The sequence below is a fragment of the Syngnathus scovelli genome, chromosome 3 (assembly GCF_024217435.2).
Source record: "Syngnathus scovelli strain Florida chromosome 3, RoL_Ssco_1.2, whole genome shotgun sequence".
Lineage (NCBI taxonomy): Eukaryota > Metazoa > Chordata > Actinopteri > Syngnathiformes > Syngnathidae > Syngnathus > Syngnathus scovelli.
In genome coordinates, this window is record NC_090849.1 from 22,113,153 (window position 1) to 22,128,431 (window position 15,279).

The following is a 15,279-nucleotide window of genomic DNA, read 5'->3' on the forward strand; positions in this document are numbered from 1 at the left end:
GAGTCATATCAACAAATTTTATTTTTCAATCGACATGGTTTTGTTTATCATTGTTTAGTTTATCATCATGCCAGTTTGAAACGCAGTTAGCCATGTCTCGTCTTTGCGATTAAGAATAAGGAACAATATGACAAGTGAACTGCTCCAGCTTTCATGGTGACATTATTGACATTTTCCACTTTTCCACAAGCTGAGTGGCTTTCCACCGTTGTACAACATGGACGGATACTCTTGAGTTGCTCCAGCTGGAACCCCTCTAAAAGCCCCTTTCCACCCCCACCCCACCACCCCCTGCGAGGGTCCTAAACGCGTTCAGTGTGTGGACCAAGTCGCATGTTCAAATTATTGCAATCAGATGTCGGAGACGGAGAAATAACCTCATCGTTTCCTCACCGGCGCCCCTGAAAGGGAACGCCAACCATTGGGGGGGGGGGGGGGGGTGTACGGGGTGGGTGCGCCGCATCCGGACGGTAGCGTGATGCTACAGGATGTGCGTGCTTAACACCATTGAGGTGCGCTAAATGGGCGGCCGAGCCTTTAATGCGAACAATAAGCTGCTGCTTTCACATGCGTCAGAAAGGAGGGGGGGGGGGGGGTCAGTCTGTATGCTTGAACTCTAAATGTAGACTTATCCATGGGCATGGCTAGGATTCACTAAACCAGATTGGGGGGGTGCACCAATTAGTTTTTTTTGTCGGTCATATTTTGTAACGTGGTCAGGAGTTTTTGCTTCTAAAAATACTTACATTGGTCTTTTTGGTTGATTTTGAAGGTGTGTGCAAGGGGGGGGGGGTGCGTCAACATGTGTTGAAAAGGGTGCATGTTTGGCAAAATGTTGTATGGGGGGTGCGCAGGTTGAGTGAGGATGCACAAACACGACTTTAGGGTGTGTGTGTGAGGGAGCGTGTGTGCACCAAATGGGTGCGCCAACTGTTAAAATGAGTGTGCCAAAAAATAGACTGAACATTTTTGATGGTGTGCACAAATGATAGGTGGTGCGCCAGGAGTATGTGTAAGACATTTGTGGTTTATGAAAGACTGGCGGGGGGGGGGGAGGGCTGATATTAGGTGGTGCACCATGTTAGTTGAGAGAGTGCGCTCAGTCGATGGGGTCAACTCTGTCAGCGTTCACAAACGACTCCACTGAACATTTTTCAGACTCTGTGCGGATGAGCAGTGGTGTGCCAATTTTTTGCAAAGGTGTGCTGGGACGTGGGGAGGTGCCTTTAGGGGGTTTGATAAGGTCAACTAAATGTCTTCAAGGGTGTTTTTTGGGGAGAGGGGCTAACTGTCAGCATGTGGCTTCAGAAAGTCGACAATTAGCGCACCCCTCTCCCCCTGCATACCTCCGCAATATTTTTTTGCACAACCGTATGAGGGGAGAGATAGGGAAAGTTGGTGTGCTGACTCAGCATGGGGGAAGGGGTGCGCATCGTGGAAAGAGTGATCTATGGAATGAATGTTGAACCCCACTTAACAAATCAGCTGCTTTGTTTTTTTTTTTTTCAGGGTTTGAACGTGCGTGCGTAAAAGTCTCCTGAACGGGAAACTTGTTTCAGTCTGTCAGCGTGCACGTGTGTGTGCGCGCGTGCACGCGTGTGTGTGAGGGAGAGGAATAGCCTGCTGGTCCCAGCAGCCTTTATAATTGCGAGCGGAGGGTCGTGGCGTTTCAATGAAAGCTGAGCCTTGGGACTGCTTGACTGACTCGGCGCAGCCTCGCATCTGTTTTTCGGGCACCTGCAACTGGACTTTGCCGCGCCCCTCCTTGCTTGTGATGGTTCCGCACTCTGGTGATGCCCAGTCCTACCGGAGATAGGAACCGCTTGCGGAGACTCGTGTGATAGATTGGAGAAAGTCCTTTTTGGTCGTCTTCGCGTCCACCTCCAGGATGGCGTTTTTGCTGCTGATCGTGCTGTCGGCGTGGACCTGCTGCGCGAGCCTTGGATACTGCGCGCTGCTCCGAGCCGAGGCGGATTTTACGCACGCGGTCGAGCGGAGACACCCGGTGGCGGGCGGCACGGTAGCCCCGCTGGTAGAGAGAGACCGGGAGCGGCTGTCCCAAGACACGGTGACGGAGCACATGCACATGCTGTACGACAAGTACAACAAGGCGGGATTCGCCTTCAAGGACGGGAACACGGTGCGCAGCTTCAAGGCACACTGGGGTACGTCAACAGATGCACAAAACAATGCGTTGAACAAAAGTCGCCGTCCACAAATGTTCCAAAAAATTGATTTGTAATTTGAATTGAATCGAAATTGAATTGATTCATTGAAATTGTAATAATAATCCACCTCTTGCAGCTTTTTGCCTTCGCCAGCAAACTTCACTCTTATCTTTTTTCTCGGATTTTTAGACATATTTGTAAAAATGACATATCAAGGCTTAATTCCCCTGCAAAACTTTAAATCAATTTTCGACTTTATTCACCTGAATTGGATTTTTTCTTTTGAATTTAACGTGACGTTTTGTTAAAACAATGAAAGCTTGAAGGCTCCGTTTGCTTTGCTTTTGTTGGCTTTTGCTGCCCCCTGTCGAGTACTGCGAGCTATGCACCCACTTAGAGACACCCGCTTCTCTGAAAGAAGTGAATTTATCTCGTATATATATTCATTTTAGAGCGGTTGCATTGAGCCCAAATTTAAAGTTCTGGTTTCTCTTATCTGGTAGTCTCTTATCAGCACAATTTTCCTTCCAGGTGTGATCAACAGGAAGCAGCTTCAGATCTTCAACCTGACGTCACTCACCAAGTCCGAGGACGTCCTCTCTGCCACGCTGCACTACTACATCGGGGACCTCCACAACAGCAGCGGGTCCTGCTCCAGACCCCAAGGCTGCGTCCTCCACGGCCCGCGCAGGCACAGCCACATCCACGCCGTTATCTGGAGCTTCGCCCCTGAGGTGGACCGGATGAGGACGCTGGGCCAGTTCCGCATCAATGTGTCCACGCGTTACCGGGACTTTATCTCCTGGCAATGGAAGGACATCACCCGGGCGGTCAATCAAGCCAAGGCACACCACCAGCTCCTCATTGGCATCGAGGTGGCCTCACGGGGACCCCGTCCCTGGAAGGAGCTCCTAGCTGACCGCTCTCCTTATATCCTGGTCTACGCCAACGACTCGGCCATCGCGGAGCCCGAGAGTGTGGTGGCCACACTCAGGAGGAATCCCTCGGCGGAGGAGCCGGAGGAACGGCAGAGGAGCTCCTCCAGGCCCAAGCGCTCCGCCAATATCCCGCTCCCCCTGCAGAACAATGAGCTCCCCGGACCCGAGTACCCCTACGAGACGGCCGGCTGGGACGAGTCCAGTCCCTACGAGCCCTTCCAGAGCAAGCAAGCTCGACGGCCGCCACGGAAAAAAAGCCGCAAGAACCCGAGGCACAAGATGCCTCTGCTGCAGTTTGACGAGCACACCATCAAGAAGGCCCGGAAGAAGCAGTGGAACGAACCCCGGAATTGCGCACGCCGCTACCTCAAAGTGGACTTTGCCGATATCGGCTGGAGCGAGTGGATAATATCTCCAAAGTCTTTTGATGCCTACTACTGCGCGGGATCGTGCCAGTTCCCCATGCCCAAGGTGCGACTTTCTGCTGGTCTCCCTCGTTGGGACCTGTCTGGCTTGACCTTGCCTTCTCGTGTCTCAATCGGTCATCAATGTAAAGCATTTGTTAACTTCTCGGATGACACTTGTCCGTCAGTAGATGTCTTTCTTGACTCCGCCGGTGACGCCGCTTTCCAGTTTCGGATTTACTTGACAATCCGAGATGTGATTCCTGCGACCCGCCTCGTACCGAGCAATGCGGCTGGTTTAGATGAAACTGGACTAGCACAGAGAAACAGTTAGCGTCGTGTGCCTAGCAAGGCTAAGCAACACTCGCCCTATGGTGGCTTTAATGGGTATTACACACTCTGCGTCACCACAGAAGTAAATGTTAGTGCTGTCCCAAGTAGCTAGCTTATGTTAGCTTTCTATTTGGGTCGGTAAGTCCTCAAGTGGGTAGGCCAACTCGTGATAACTGTTGGGGTCTGGTGCCCCATGCCTGGTGGCTACATAGTAGCATTAGTGATGTCACAAAAGTGGCTAAGTGGATGTTGTAGGTGGTTAGCCTGGTAGATGAAGAGGTTGGTCTGCTGGTGTCTGGATTGTGGATAGGCTAAATTAGCACAATAGCTAAATTAGCACAAAGTGGTTGGTAGGTTAGTGTAGCAATGACTAACCACCTTTACCTCATGTCACCATGCTAGGTGTTAGCATTACTAATGTCCCACGTTTGATTAGAAATATTCCGATTTTGGACATGTGCTGAAAAAAAAAAAGGTTCTTGTGCTGCTGTGTTGGATCGTTTTCCATCACTATTGAGCGATCGGGATGTCAATTCAAAACATTAGTCAGTGCTTCCACAGATCCACTACATATAGCTTCATGCTAACAGCCACTCTTATCATTATGCAAACGGCAAAGATGCCATCAGCAACCCAAAGCTCCTCCAAGGCATCATGTCATATTTCCATTTAAGAGATGTGCATAAACACAAAGGTGCTTCCCATCTGATAAGACAGCAAACATTCGAAACGTGGCCGGAATGCGCACCACTTAATTCACTCCCTCTCGGCGGTCCCGGGCTTTGTAGTGCGGCCTAATTGTTTCCAGAAGCGGCCTGTGGCATCCGCGCTCCTCCTCGCCTGCAGGGGTTGCTGTTTAAAGAGTGGACACCCCCCCTTTCAAAGCGTCCCCGTCGGTGGGAAAAGACGCAGAAATCCACTGGCAGCATTCCACAACCTTGAGTGGAACAGGCAAACACACGTCAAAGGTTGAATGTTTAAACGCAATAGATTTGGCGCACTACTTCTGATGTCTTATCGTGAAATCAAGGAGGTTCCAATGGTCTTAAACAAAATGTGTGCGAAATGCCTCGTCACTAACGTCCGTTGTGCTTGCAGGCGCTGAAACCTTCCAACCACGCCACCATCCAGAGCATCGTGCGGGCGGTGGGTGTGGTGCCCGGCATTCCCGAGCCGTGCTGCGTCCCCGAAAAGATGTCCTCCCTCAGCATTCTCTTCTTTGATGAGGACAGGAACGTGGTGCTCAAAGTGTACCCTAACATGACGGTGGATTCGTGCGCGTGCCGATAGCTCCCTTGGCATACTTTTGCCCTCTGTCACCATGGAAGCAAGTCATCTCCTGTTTTTTTCCTTAACCCTGACAATGAACCGGACTAACTGGGCATTGGAAGCGGGGTGCATTGCGGTTAGGGTCAGGGTGAAGAAGGAACACTGAAGGCTAAATCCCTCTGTTGGGGCGCACCCCTTCGCATCCTGAACTTTAGACGCCCCCCCCCGTCTTCCGCATCCACGGCAAAGTTGACGTACCCCTTCCAGGCTGCGTGAGAAGAGAATCCAAATGACCTTTATACAAACACACCCCGGGGCATGCAAAAGTTTACCTCACCTAAAACCGTATTTCATTGTATATCTTTATTCTAGAAGGGGGTTGTCTTAGTTTTTCAAGGGGGCGCACCCTTAGGCTCCCAATTTTTTTTTTTTAAAGAAATCCCGTTTCATCAAACAAATATGATCATGTGGATGACTAAAAACTTTCACGCACATCCCCAGGGAGGTGCATACCACCATTGTCTCGGTTGTTCAGATTTATTCTATCATCTCTTGGATTGCTAAATTCCTCATCTTCTCACTTTTTTAAATCCATTTTTTTGATTTCATGCAACGCCATAAACCATCACCGCTCCCCCTGATAAATAAATAAATAAATGAATCACAAATAGACACCACGGGGTCGCACTGGTTAGCACGTCCGCTTCACAGTCCAGAGGGTTGCATGCATGTTCCCAAAAAACTTGCATGGATAATGAATAAATCAATAATAAGCCATTAAGCCATTGAACCAAACCAAAGTAAACAGGTTGCCAGCTTTGTTCCTGAACCTTTGAAGCCATGCACCCTCTTCAACATCCTCAGCTGGCGCACCCCTACTCTCTTTAGCAAATGAAGACATCCTCAGGTTGTATTGAAAGCTCAACATCAAATAAACTATTTATGCAGACTTCTCGTACACGCGTTCCCTTGTACATTTTGCTGTGCTGACATTTTTGTCTGTCGGCAAGTGCCTTTTGAGTTTTTTAACTTGGGAATCGGTTTGTAATGAAAAGCTATGATTGTGGAATTTACTCTTCAAAATATATGAATATATTTCAAATGGTTTTGATATGTCAGAGACATTTATTTTGTGTCAAATGTTGTTTTTTTGGTAACTTTTATATTTTGTACTTTTTTGTTCGCGTTGCATGCCATAGACACACTGTGGTCTTTTTGTTTTCACTTGTGGAAATGTTAGAAAACGCTTGTACAATAAGCTCGCTAACGTATATTTGTATATGGAAATATCTTGAAGCTATTTATTTTTGTCTATCTGGCTGAGGGGGTGTGGCCTTGGAAGGAGGTATGCGGGCTTTAATAAGTGATGGACATTTGACCTTTGACCCCCCGACACGAGCAGCGCTGCCAACTCGCCAAGCATTCATAGAAATGAATAAAAGTTTGCAGAGGTCCACACTCGCAAATCGTCCGATGTGTGTATGCTAATAGGGAAAAATGTCCAGAAACAAAAGTCCTCAAAAACTTAAAATTGGTTTGAAAAAGATTTGCTTGTTTTCTGTTTTTGTCTTATTAAAAAACATGGGTGTAGAAAAAATAGCTGTTTTCATTGTGAGAAGCAAAGCCTGATTATTCAGCAAAAACTGCAATCATTTTTGAAAATAAAGCAAAAGGGTCTCGCGTCTGTCCGTCACGGTTTCTGTCTGTGTGCTCGCCCCTCCCCTCCTGTGTGCCCATGATTAATGTGATCATTCTCACTTGCCTCTCGTTACCTGTCGCGTATTTAAGTCCTGTCTGCCCCTCACTCCCCGTCGGATCATTAACGTCTTCACGTCCTTTGTTGCACGTTTCGTGAAGACCCATTTTCTTTGTTCAAAAATTTTTCAAGAACACACATTGTATTTTATGACTTTTTTTTTCCCCCATTCCATTTGCCTGATGCAATCCCATGAAAACTTTTATCAAAGTGTCCAGCGGTCTTTATTTACAAAACAATCCATTCTGACGGTCGAGAGGAACCAAAAGAGGCTAACTAACGTGAGGGCGCACGCTGTACTTCCACAAAGTCACCACATCTCAAATGATGATGTTCTTGTTTTTCTTATGGCCAGGTGGAACTTTTGGAACGGTCAAAACGATGATGGTCGGAGCTCAGAAATCGGCGTCCCATCCCGAGAGCTCGTCGGGAGGAATTTTGTCATCGGGGGGATAAACGTCAAAGTGGCTGTGGTCCAGAGGACCTGACACCTGAAAGACGACAAAAACAAACAAAACAAGGTCAGCTATTGTCCATTGACACGCTTGCTTATTTTTAGCTAGTCTCAAATCAAGTTCAGATGTTCTAGAACGTTTGTGCTCGCTCGCACCAACCGCTAATCGGAGCTGTTGGCCAGTCTCCCCCCTTGTGAATTGGAACTTGTGCTAAAAGCAGCCAGTCCAGCCAGTTCTTTGTCTTGAGTACTTTGCAAAGTGTTGCTGGCGGACTTACGTGTCTCTTGAGGGGCGACGGCAGGGTCTGAGCCTTTAGTCCCGCCCAGTCGAACCCGTTAAACCACCTGCACATAATCTTACGTTCAGTTTGCGCTATGAACATCTAATAAAATAAAAAGTCATCACCAAACAAACAAAGAAAACCAAACAATGCACGTGACCTGTGCTTGTTAATGTCACCGATGCCGCCTTTCATGTTTCCAAGCCGCTCAGCTGGGTTCCCCCTGAGGAAGATCAACCAGAAGGACCAGCGGTTTACAGGGTTGTGTGTGTTTGTGTGTGTGCTGTGCGTGTTGGTGCTTGAGGAACCTGCAGAGCTTGCGTATGAGGTCCTCAGGCCTCTTAGCAATCTTCTTGGGGAAGTCCATCTTGTCGACGCCCTTCAAGATGTTGGTGTAGGTGGCCATCTGGTCGCTTCCTGTGAATGGGGGGCTGCTTGCCCCAAGCAGGAAGTCATGTTTGTTTGTTGGTTTGTTGAGCAGAATGTTTTGAAAGGCACACCTGCCAGTCAGGAGCTCAAACACCAGGATGCCCAGGGACCAAAAATCCACACTGAGATTATGGCCCTTGTTGAGGATGATCTCCGGGGCCACGTACTCGGGTGTCCCGCAGAAGGTCCATGTTTTCTGACCCCCGCGCATCTTCTTGGCAAAGCCAAAGTCCACCTACGGAGATGAAAGGAGATCATTTGGTGATGTGCTTCACACATTCTCCACTTGGCTTCATTTTGCCTTCAGTCACGCCTTGTCAACCTTAACCGTTACCGGTCACTCATTGGCTAGCTAGTGAGCTTGTGTGCTTTAATGCTGAATGCCACTTTGGGCCGGCTCTCAGGATCTAAGACGAACCAGGCACTCACCTGGAGCGCCACCTGCTGGAGAGGGCGCCAAATTGCTGGGCTAGGGTTTCAAACTGGGGTTAGGGTTTCAAAGTGGTACAGTAGTACCTCGAGGTATGAATTTAGTTGCTTAGCAATCGGGTTTGTAAGTAGAAACGTTTGCAAGTAGAAATAATGTTTCCCATAGGAATCAATGTAAAAGCAAATAATTCAAAGTGAAAAATTGGTGTGTAAGTAAAAAAATGTAAAATTGCGAGGCTCCTTAACCAATGACGGTCAGTCACTCATTAGTCAAGCAGATTTGTAATAATGGCAACACGCGCTAAAGTCGTCCACTCACCAGTTTGACGTAACCCTCGGAGTCCAGCATGAGGTTCTCCGGCTTGAGATCTCGGTAGAGGATCGCCTTGCGGTGCAAGTACTCGAAGGCCTCGGTCACGCAGCCCACGCAGAACTTGGCGGTGGGCTCGTCGAAGCTGCCCCTGAGCAAGATGGCGGAGAGCACCGGCTCGGTCAAAGCGCAAACAAAGGCCATGTTTGGACCCACCTGTCTCTCAGAATACTCCAGACTTCTCCTCCGAGACAGGCCTCCAGCAGCATGTAGACGTATTTGTCGTCTCGGAATGTTCGGAACAGTCTGGAGCGGAGGAGTGGCAGAGTGAACGTCAAAGAATTATCCTTTGTCTTATGTTGTTGTGTATATAAATGGATGAACAGGCGGGAAATTGAACAAGGCGTATTTCTTGACATATTTCAAGTCGGTGACCATCTGGCTCTCGATTCTTGTCAGTGCAAATATTTGTAAGAGCAAATACGAGACGAGGTCCTGACCGGACGACAAAGGGCGAGCTGGCCTCGGCGAGGATGCGGCGCTCCGAGTGGATGTGCTCCTCCTGCCGGTTGTCCACCACATGCTTCTTCTTGATCACCTTCAGCGCGAACGTCACGTCCTCGCCTTTCACCTTCACCTGATGGAAAGAAATACCGTTTCATGTCAGGAGCAGTTTGGAAAACAAAAGGTTTTTCCCAACAGGTGTTTTCAACCCTCCCATGAAAAGCAAATATCGGAATATTATGGCAGTACATGAGAGAACAATGATCGGGATGACTTCTTTGCGAATGAAAGAACTTGTTGCGTACCAGTTCTACTCGGCCAAATCCGCCGACGCCGAGTGTGGCGACGACGTCCATGTGGTCTAGCGGTCTGGACGGCGGGAAGGTAGCGGCCATTTGCTTCAGGCGGAGCACGTCGGGTGGCAGCGTCTGACTGGGGTGCCGTGAGAGCGACTTCCTGCTGGGGACGCCGACCCTGCTGAGCTTACAGCGGCAAACAAGCGAGAGAGTGCCGTACCTGGCGTGGCGCTTCATGTCGTCCCGGTCTAGCGTAGCCACGTAGCCCTGGAGATATTTCTGGAGCTCGTCGAAGGTTCCTACCGTCTGGTTAAAGGTCCTGTAACGTCAGAATCCCCTTTTGAAACCTAACTCTAGCTCCAAACCTTCATTTTAAACTCTGATCTTGATTTGAAAATCAAATCCTGACTTTATGTCTGAACCCCAATTTGAAACCCTAAACTCGGAACTTGTTTGGCATGGTGCAATTGACTCACTGTCTATCCATGAGGAGGCACTCCAATCTGTCGTCATCGGCAACGATGTTAGCGGACCTGACGTCATCGCTAAAGCAGGCGTTAGCGTTAGCAATATTTCACTTTGCGTTGGCGATTAGCTTACGTGGAAGCTAGCGGTTACCTGATGAGTGCCTTCTCTCCAAAGTAGTCGCCCTTTTGCAGCGTGTTTATGACCTGAGGACTCTTGTGGTCCTCTGTGGTCTGGGTCACCTTCACCTGCGAGATGAAAAGCAGCTTTTAATCCTGGTAGGGTGTTTACAAGAAGCAGGCAGTAGTAGCAGTAGAGATGTCTTACCTTTCCTTGAGCGATGATGTAGAAGGTGCTGCCCTCTTCGCCCTCTCGGATCACATAGTCGCCCCTGTTGTAGTATTCCTGCAAGGCAGGCAAAGGTTAAAACAACCTTTGCCTCAAACTTAAACCTAAATTTCAAAACCTAATAAAGCCTTACCCTTGTTTTGACGCAAGCCAACCAAGGTCACTCTTTACCCAAAATGTTAAGTACCCTTACTTGAAACACTTGCTAATTTGAAAATGAAACCTAAACCTTATCTTAAAACCCTGACTTGAAACCCTACCCCACGCTTCAAACAATTTAAAACCTAAACACTGACCTAAACCCCAATATGAAAGGCTCATTTGGAACCCAACCTGATCCTTCAAATAAATCCTATCTTTTTGTCTGTTTTGAAACCCTCGTTTGAAACCCTAACCCTCAGGTCTATGTCCAGATGACAGGTTTGATTCCCAGGAGGCACTTGTTGATGCTGAGTGAGAACCTTACCACCTCCAGACAGTCCACAATCTTGCTGATCTTGTCGTCGGGCAAATCAGCCAAAAGTGACACACTGATGGGGGAAAAAAAAAAGTCAAACCAAGTTCAAACCACATCTGCTCCAGATCTGGCTTCAATGTAAACATAACTTGTAATATCTAATATCCAATTACACCCAGTTGAAACCCTAACACTAGCTCCACTAACCTATCTTGATACCCTCATTAAAAAAACATAAACTTGTTTTAAAACCTTCATTTGAATTACAAAATGTGTTTGAAACTCTAATCGAGACTTTAAAGTCGAATTTTGTACCCTAAAGTAGTTTTGAACACATCACCTAAAACTAGGACCCAGTCCTGAAACTCTCTAAAACCAGAACATTGTCTTGAAACTTCAAACGGCACTACTGTTGTCAAACCGGAATTGAAAACCTAAACTCTGGCAGAAGTGTTGGACTGATGGGAATTTTAAATTAAAATCAAATTAAGTTTAGTCTAGATCGAATCCAGATTTGGCTGCAGTGTGAACACAGCATTTCAAATTCCATTCAACACCTGGTTACAACCATAAGCCGAGCTAGAAAGTCTGTCTCGAAACCCAAAATTTAAATCATCGAGGCTTACTGAAACCAAATTGAATCCAGATTGGTTGCAGGTTTGCCCGCAGTGTAAACGTAGCATGAAAAAGCCAACCCGAAGCCTAGCGAGCTAAGCCTGGCACAAATCAAACCCAAAGTGAGGTGCCCTTTGAACCAACCTGCGCAGGAAGTGTCCGTACTGGTGGTGGCGCGTCTCTGCCGTTCTCCGCATGATGTTCTGGAAGGCCTCGCGCTCCAGAGCCCACGTGCACACGCTGTTCACAGCTTCCATCGGGGTGGAAACAAAGGCGTTTTGGGAATAAAAGGACGACATAGGTTTGAATTTTCCTTGTCTGTTTTGGCACGCGCGAGACAAAATCTATTTGTGAGCAAATGTCTTTGATTCAGACCTTTCACCTCTTTTCACTTTTGAAGCAGGTGGTGTATCATTTTTCAATCCAATTTCGAATGAAAGAAAATGTAATGCCTTTGTCTTTCCGCCTTTGACATATGGGGCAGAAAGCTGGCGTTAGCCTGAAAGCGGAGAATGAGGTTTACCTCGCACGGACGCGGTGCGCATGCAGTTGTAGAGGATGGCCAGCTCGCCGAACGCCGTCCACGCCATCATTGACGACACCAGCGCGTCCTCTTGAAACACGTCCAACTTTCCATCTGCGTGTGCGAGTGGGAGACAGCGAGAGAAACAGAGACAACATAGATTATTGGATTACACACACACATTATATTACACTATCACGCATCACAACCATGCTTTGATAGAATCGGTTCCTGTGTGTGCTTTTATGTAACGTGTGTGTGTCAATGTCTCTTGTCAGGGGACAGGGACACGGACAATTGAAATTGCTCATGAGGAACAAAGACGTTTGGAAAAACAAGAACTTTTCTTCACCTTTGCTCAAAATGGTGGGTCAGGAATAAGAATAAAGTGGTACCTGCCAGGACAAAGAGGTGGTTGCCAACTTCTCCCTGCCGGACCACAAAATCTCCCTGCTGGTACTTGCGCAGGAACATGCACTCCACGATGTCTCTGAGCTGCTGCGGCTCCAAGCGCTTCAGATACTGGTTCCTGTTCAGGGCCTCCACCAACTGCTTCTTCACACTATCACAAAACACATACAAAAAAATGCCGCAAATACAGAGGAGTTAGATGGCGACGTTGGCAAGCGATTATTCGCCCACGTCGCCGCGACTCAACATTTCTTTGGCGTCTGCAAAACAAGATGACAGCAAAAGTAAATGGAAAAAAAAAAAAAAAACAATCATCACAGCTTTGGCGGGAGGAACGTGTCGCTTCCTGTGTGCTAACGCCACTTGTCTTAGCCCGGAGGTGGTCCACCATCTGGCACAGCCTGTCTGGAGCCAGAATTTGGGGAAAGCACTTGTCAGGAACAACATTCTTAAAACCACCGTCAGGAACAAGGACTTTGAGAATCGTCAAAGTCACCTGTCGGGAACAAGAACTTTACTCAAGTTTACTGTCTGGAGCAAGAATGCTCCTAAAAATCTCCTGGTTGGAAAAAGACTAATGCAAAGTGTTGTGGTTCTGTTCATGATTGCATCTGAGGTGTCTTACCTGGACTCTTTGGGTACTCGGGCTTTGTCAAAGGAGAACTTCGGCAGGTGGTTACAGTCATAAGTTCGGGATGTCGGTTCTGCAGACACTCCCGCTTTGGCGCCCTTCCTCTTATTGAGGGTCTCCTTGATACCGACTCCTTGGACCCCGGCAGCCAGTCGGTCTCCTTTCTGGTTTTGGACGCCATTCTGCTGCTTTTTCCGCAGCTCCTGGCTGAGGTGCATGAGGGCCTGTTCCTGCGCGGCGATTTTCTCTTGGAGACTTCTGACCATCTGCTCTTTGGCGGCCAGTTCCTGGTCTTTCCCTCGCAGCTCCTGCTCCAGCTGGTCGACGCGCGTCGTCAGAGGGTCCGGCGAGGGCCTCTTGGAGCGCTTGGCCTTCGCTGAGCCGTTTCCCATCCTTGGAGAGCGGGAAGATGAGCGTCGAGATTGGAGGAAGCCCAAGAGGAAGAGCGCGGTGTGGCTGTCATCCATAATTCAGAAGGCAGCAAGTGTCAGGTTGCACAATCAATGGAGACTCACAAACACACACACGCACACACACTCTTACTGACAATCAGTAATCGGTTACACAAAACAAAATCACACCCACAGACAGGCAGAAACATTCTCTCTCTCTCTCTCTCTCTCTCTCTCTCTCTCTCTCTCTCTCTCACACACACACACACGCACACACAGCTACACAAGTTCATGCACACGTTCACATTTACGCTCGGACAAAACCCACACAAGAAGTCAACCACACACAAGCGCACGGACACACAAAGGCAGACGCACGCACACGCAAATTCCACAGTGAGTGATAATAAGAGTGTAATTGTTCCTCCTTAGTGATACCCGCCCCCCCTCGCGCTCAACATGCATTTGAGCCACAACTTTCTGATGACGTCAAATGTCAGATTTACACCAACGTCAACAAAACTACGTCACGACCACACACTTAAGGTGCCTGGGGGGGAATAAACAGCGGTGGCAACAGGGGCGTGCTTGCGCGGGGTGTGCACGCATGCAACGTGAAGCCGCTTCTTACCTGACGAATGACGAGGTTCGAGTCCGAATCCCGCGCTCGCGACGAGACGGTGCGCTCCATCCGCTACCGCACGTCTGTCTCCTCTACTAGTGTTGGCTCGTGAGTGAACGATTTGTTCAAAAAAACGATGTTTTTTTCAGTGAACGAGAGTGAACAAATCACTTCCTAAAGTGATTCGTTCTTTTTTCAGTTCATATGACTTTAACCAGTAGGTGTCGGTAATGCGCATTGAAGCTGGTGCCACCTCGCCGTAAAACAAAACGAAGAAGAAAATGACGTAACTTCCTGTTCACGAACGAGTCGTGAATTGCATTTCCCGTACACTAACTGAACGGATGTGTGAGCGAACGAGACAGTGATTTGCATTTCCAGTTCATCGCGAGAAGGCATCAGTGAGGGAACGAATCCTGACTTTCCCGTTCGCGAAAGCGATAATGGGTCACCTGCCTTCCTTCCCGTGCATCTACGGATCAGTCTGTGAACGTGTTGCGTTTCCCTCCTGGCGTGAACTACGTAAGCCAGAATGCAGATGTACGATTTGCCAAGGAAAGAAAGAACAAGAACGACTCAGTGAAACACCACTTCTTTTATGCGCGTTTTCCCCAAGCTAACGGCTAACTTTATTGATTGAAGGGATGCGCCGTTGTGCAACAACGGGGAGGTTATCCTTCTCTTTGGGTAATCTTGATTTTATCAAAGTCAAAGTCTGCTTTGTCAGTTTCTTCACATGCCAAGACACACAAAGAAATCGAAATTACATTCCCATTATCCCACGGTGATAAGACATAGTACACAATATACATACAATTAAACAACACAAAAAAATAAAAACAAGAAGGCACAAACAATGAATAGATAAGAGTGATGAATAAATAATATAACATAACACTTGTAGTTTTTAAATAACGTGTATGCATGTATACGCCTAAATATTATCCAATATATCTACTGTAATTTCACATTGGATTGCTGGTTTGAAATTTACTTTTATTATTATTATTATCATTATTATTATTATTTTAATAAACATTAAAACCTGTAAAAACTTGTCTGGTGTTTTATTCCTTGTTTTTACTTTTTTGGGCATGAAAACAATGTATGTGTTTTACGTTGTGTAAAATGTGTTGGTGTCCCCCCAAATAAAGAGCAAGTAGTCAAATACACATTCTTGACACGTACAAAAAATGCATAAAGTTATTAGGTACACGTGTGACGTCACAGATCAACCAGCCAAT

The 15,279-nt window shown here is 47.6% G+C and overlaps 2 protein-coding genes across 4 annotated transcripts; one reads left to right on the plus strand and one right to left on the minus strand.

Moving 5' to 3' along the window:
• The first annotated feature begins 1,069 nt into the window (after positions 1 to 1,069).
• On the plus strand, positions 1,070 to 6,796 carry bmp3 (bone morphogenetic protein 3). Its single transcript, XM_049763290.2, has 3 exons — positions 1,070 to 2,165; positions 2,700 to 3,577; positions 4,942 to 6,796. Exons 1-3 carry the CDS (start codon positions 1,889 to 1,891, stop codon positions 5,131 to 5,133), a joined length of 1,347 nt encoding a protein of 448 aa, XP_049619247.1. The 5' UTR covers positions 1,070 to 1,888; the 3' UTR covers positions 5,134 to 6,796.
• Positions 6,797 to 7,068: 272 nt separating this feature from the next.
• On the minus strand, positions 7,069 to 14,172 carry prkg2 (protein kinase cGMP-dependent 2). 3 transcript variants are annotated; one of them, XM_049763148.2, is made up of 19 exons: positions 14,045 to 14,172; positions 13,016 to 13,477; positions 12,375 to 12,541; positions 11,980 to 12,093; positions 11,601 to 11,706; positions 10,851 to 10,914; positions 10,364 to 10,441; positions 10,190 to 10,284; positions 10,048 to 10,116; positions 9,792 to 9,890; positions 9,581 to 9,731; positions 9,272 to 9,408; positions 8,988 to 9,077; positions 8,781 to 8,922; positions 8,104 to 8,267; positions 7,912 to 8,034; positions 7,764 to 7,826; positions 7,601 to 7,667; positions 7,069 to 7,359 (listed from the first exon to the last, which is right to left on the minus strand). In XM_049763148.2, exons 2-19 carry the CDS (start codon positions 13,411 to 13,413, stop codon positions 7,264 to 7,266), a joined length of 2,223 nt encoding a protein of 740 aa, XP_049619105.1. In that variant the 5' UTR covers positions 13,414 to 13,477; positions 14,045 to 14,172; the 3' UTR covers positions 7,069 to 7,263. The 3 variants fall into 3 exon arrangements, with proteins under 3 accessions (XP_049619105.1, XP_049619104.1, XP_068506303.1); XM_049763147.2 differs by having other exon boundaries at positions 9,581 to 9,734; XM_068650202.1 differs by lacking the exon at positions 14,045 to 14,172 and adding an exon at positions 12,638 to 12,795 and having other exon boundaries at positions 9,581 to 9,734; positions 13,016 to 13,159.
• Positions 14,173 to 15,279: the final 1,107 nt, after the last annotated feature.

Bases quoted from the DNA above. Each gene is read 5' to 3' on its own strand.
- bmp3 (XM_049763290.2), top strand. From the start codon at position 1,889: ATGGCGTTTTTGCTGCTGATCGTGCTGTCGGCGTGGACCTGCTGCGCG. The intron at 2,166-2,699 runs GTACGTCAACAG...TTTTCCTTCCAG, and splicing joins CAGCTTCAAGGCACACTGGG to GTGTGATCAACAGGAAGCAG. The intron at 3,578-4,941 runs GTGCGACTTTCT...TTGTGCTTGCAG, and splicing joins GCCAGTTCCCCATGCCCAAG to GCGCTGAAACCTTCCAACCA.
- prkg2 (XM_049763147.2), bottom strand. From the start codon at position 13,413: ATGGGAAACGGCTCAGCGAAGGCCAAGCGCTCCAAGAGGCCCTCGCCG. The intron at 10,285-10,363 runs GTAAGACATCTC...TTCATCTCGCAG, and splicing joins ACATCATCGCTCAAGGAAAG to GTGAAGGTGACCCAGACCAC. The intron at 7,827-7,911 runs GTTCCTCAAGCA...GATCTTCCTCAG, and splicing joins CTCATACGCAAGCTCTGCAG to GGGGAACCCAGCTGAGCGGC.